Raw genomic sequence first — 2,697 nt, 5'->3', positions numbered from 1 at the left:
ATCTTGGCCAAATAATTACTCACAAGTGACACCGTACCACCTCATACTGGTAAAAATCATGCATGCGAAGGACCGATCAAATATGCCTTTCAATAGAGCTTTCGATAATAACAAACTTAGAAGTAGAAGATGTACGCATTGCTTACAAATATAAGGTCTAATACGGACTTGATAAAATCGCTTGAAATTCTTGAAACAACTACTACTAATTTCTAGGACACTTGGGATGCAAAAAGAAAAAAGACCGCAAATTATGATACCCAATGTAAGGTGAAGAATGAGCTTTGCGTTTTAGAGTGCTCGAATTGAGCAACAAACAATCAAATGGAAACATCTTACTGATATCTATGCTTCGCGTGGCCACATCCTTGTTAGCCTATGCCACAACAGCAAGAGAAGGTCGCATACCAAACACAGAAGTATACTCATAGGATGGTGGTAGCTGATGCCACAGGTCTCGGTCCACGTCATACAACAGAGGAACAAGATACTTGCCCTCAGACAGGTGTGATTCTTATACTGCACAGCTGTCATACAGATGAGACTCCCAGAAGATACTATCTTCACCCGGATTAGGTAGCCCAGCATGCGAATTTGCTCCACGGCAAAGAAACCGTCCCAATTAAGGTGGCGAGGTGTGCGCGCAATCTGTATCATCCAGTCTGCAGCCTCAACCACAAGGGGAGGATTTGACTGCAAACGCAGTTCCCATACCCCGAAACCTGCAAGAGTAGTTGGCGTGTCAAACAGTACTTGAGCCACCAGGATCCTGCCCTTGTGCCTGATTGTTATCCCAACCTCATCACTAGGCCATGGCGGCCAGCTCTTACTATAGGGGACATGACTCCATTCATCCAGCTCGAAATTGTACATTAAAATTAAGCCACTCCACCATGCAAAATGTAGCAAGTTCGCCCGCTGCAACTCGTTTACGCCGCCAATCTTTATATCTGAGAGTCTCTTGCAGGAGCTTCCTGATCTCCAAGACCTAATGCGGGACACAGGAAGCAAGCCAAACCGCCCTGGCATCCTGCTGCCCAAAAATGTAAGGAGGAGGGGATCTTAACGTTGGCATTAACTATGGCATGGTTTGCGACAAGCGAACAGGAGGGTCCCCCCAACACCGGCTCAAGGGCTGCCTCAGAGCAGCTGGTCATGGGGAGCAGGGCCTCCAGGGAGATCCAGGTGCCCAAGGCTGAGTTGAATACGATAAGCTCGCGTGAAAACGGGGGTGCTCCCACGGGCTTTCTCACCATCATGACCAGCCATGGACCGCAGAAACCGCTACAATTCTCATGTCTGACAGACCCTAATTTCGAGAAATAGCGCGATTTAAACACAGAATTCCAGAGCTTGCACACGCTGCGCAACTCCAACAGCTTAAACAAAGGCAGAGAGGCCAAAACTCTGCATAACAAACCCTCGTCCAAGTGCAGAGCGTTTTTTGTGTTTCTGTTCATGAGCGCCGTAGCCATAACCCAAAACAGTACCAGAAGAAGAATGCCAAGAGCCCTCAAAGATCTATCCGACGGGCCAGAGAAACGCAAGCTTGAACTTTTGAGGACCACGCTTTTTTTGCTTTTGAGGCAGAAGAAGGCGATGCTGTGGCCGGAACGCTAAAAAATCGTCTAAAGCTAGAATGATTGGGAGATGCTATTTTGTTGACTCAAGTAAGCGAAATATGTCTTGTTGATTTTAAAGAAATCTGGAATCTGAGCCCTCTCTCTCTCTCTCTCTCTCTCTCTCTCTCTCTCTCTGCCTTGCGACACCCTCTAGATTTTCGAACCGTCTTTCTCTCTGTGGAAACCTGAAGGCGGTGGGCGGTTATTCGCCGGCTTCACCCTCTCTCGCACATTCTCTCGGCGTGAATTGTAAGCTAGAGGAACATACGAGAAAGAAGTAGTTTCTTCACATATAATCACTCTTAGAGCATAGCTTAGCATAGTGATAATGAAGATGGAGAGATTGATAAGCATTTCTTTGAGTATAACTCTTGGTTGGATTTGCATTCCATAGCCAAGGGTGTTGGTGTAGGCTTTCCACTTCTCAAGCTTGGAGAAGGAGATGACCTGTGTGCGTAACACACAATGCGGGAGTGTGTGTGTGTGGCTTCTATAGTATGTGTGTGTGTGTGTGTGTGTGTGTGTGAGAGAGAGAGAGAGAGAGAGAGAGAATTCGATTTTGCTACTTTACTCTTGCTACAAGCCTATTGGCTCAAGCCTTGGGCTAACCAATGAATGTCTCTAGTCATAACAAGCAAGGGGTGTAGCATTTGGACATGTGTACTCCTTTCTCCCTTTGAGAGAAAGATCTTAATTATTTAATTGCATCATTTGGATAAGTGTCCTCCTTTCCCCCTTTGAGAGAAAGATCTTAATTATTTCATTGAATCTAAATTCTCATTGGACTTCCCTATAGGTCATCCAATAGGATTCAGACACATTATGAGGGCAATATTGCTAGGGGCTTGACATGTGTCCTTTATGCCTCTTAGTCTTGGGATTTCCTTGTGTGTGTGTGTGAGTGTTCTCTCTCATGCCCCTACCTTTAGGGCTCATCTTTGACTTGAACACCTAAATCACCTTGGTCATCAAGCACGCCAAGCAACTCAAGCACCTATGTCATCAAGCACAACAAGCACCTCAAGTACGTTAGTCAGCAAGCACGACAAGCACCTCAAGCTTGGGTCGGGTTCCC

The 2,697-nt window shown here is 46.1% G+C and overlaps 1 protein-coding gene across 1 annotated transcript; it reads right to left on the bottom strand.

Annotated features, from left to right (window-relative positions):
- Positions 1–266: 266 nt before the first annotated feature.
- LOC147434212 (uncharacterized) lies at positions 267–1,598 on the bottom strand. Its single transcript, XM_086489906.1, has one exon. The coding sequence runs from the start codon at positions 1,473–1,475 to the stop codon at positions 945–947; it is 531 nt and encodes a 176-aa protein (XP_086346032.1). The 5' UTR covers positions 1,476–1,598; the 3' UTR covers positions 267–944.
- Between the last annotated feature and the right edge of the window lie 1,099 nt (positions 1,599–2,697).

The sequence above is a fragment of the Adiantum capillus-veneris genome, chromosome 19 (genome assembly GCF_014529385.1).
Source record: "Adiantum capillus-veneris isolate H3 chromosome 19, ASM1452938v2, whole genome shotgun sequence".
In the NCBI taxonomy this organism is placed as follows: Eukaryota; Viridiplantae; Streptophyta; class Polypodiopsida; order Polypodiales; family Pteridaceae; genus Adiantum; species Adiantum capillus-veneris.
This window is presented reverse-complemented; position numbering and strand designations above follow the sequence as displayed.

Excerpts from the sequence above, each read along its gene's own strand:
- LOC147434212 (XM_086489906.1), bottom strand. The coding sequence starts at position 1,475 with ATGGCTACGGCGCTCATGAACAGAAACACAAAAAACGCTCTGCACTTG.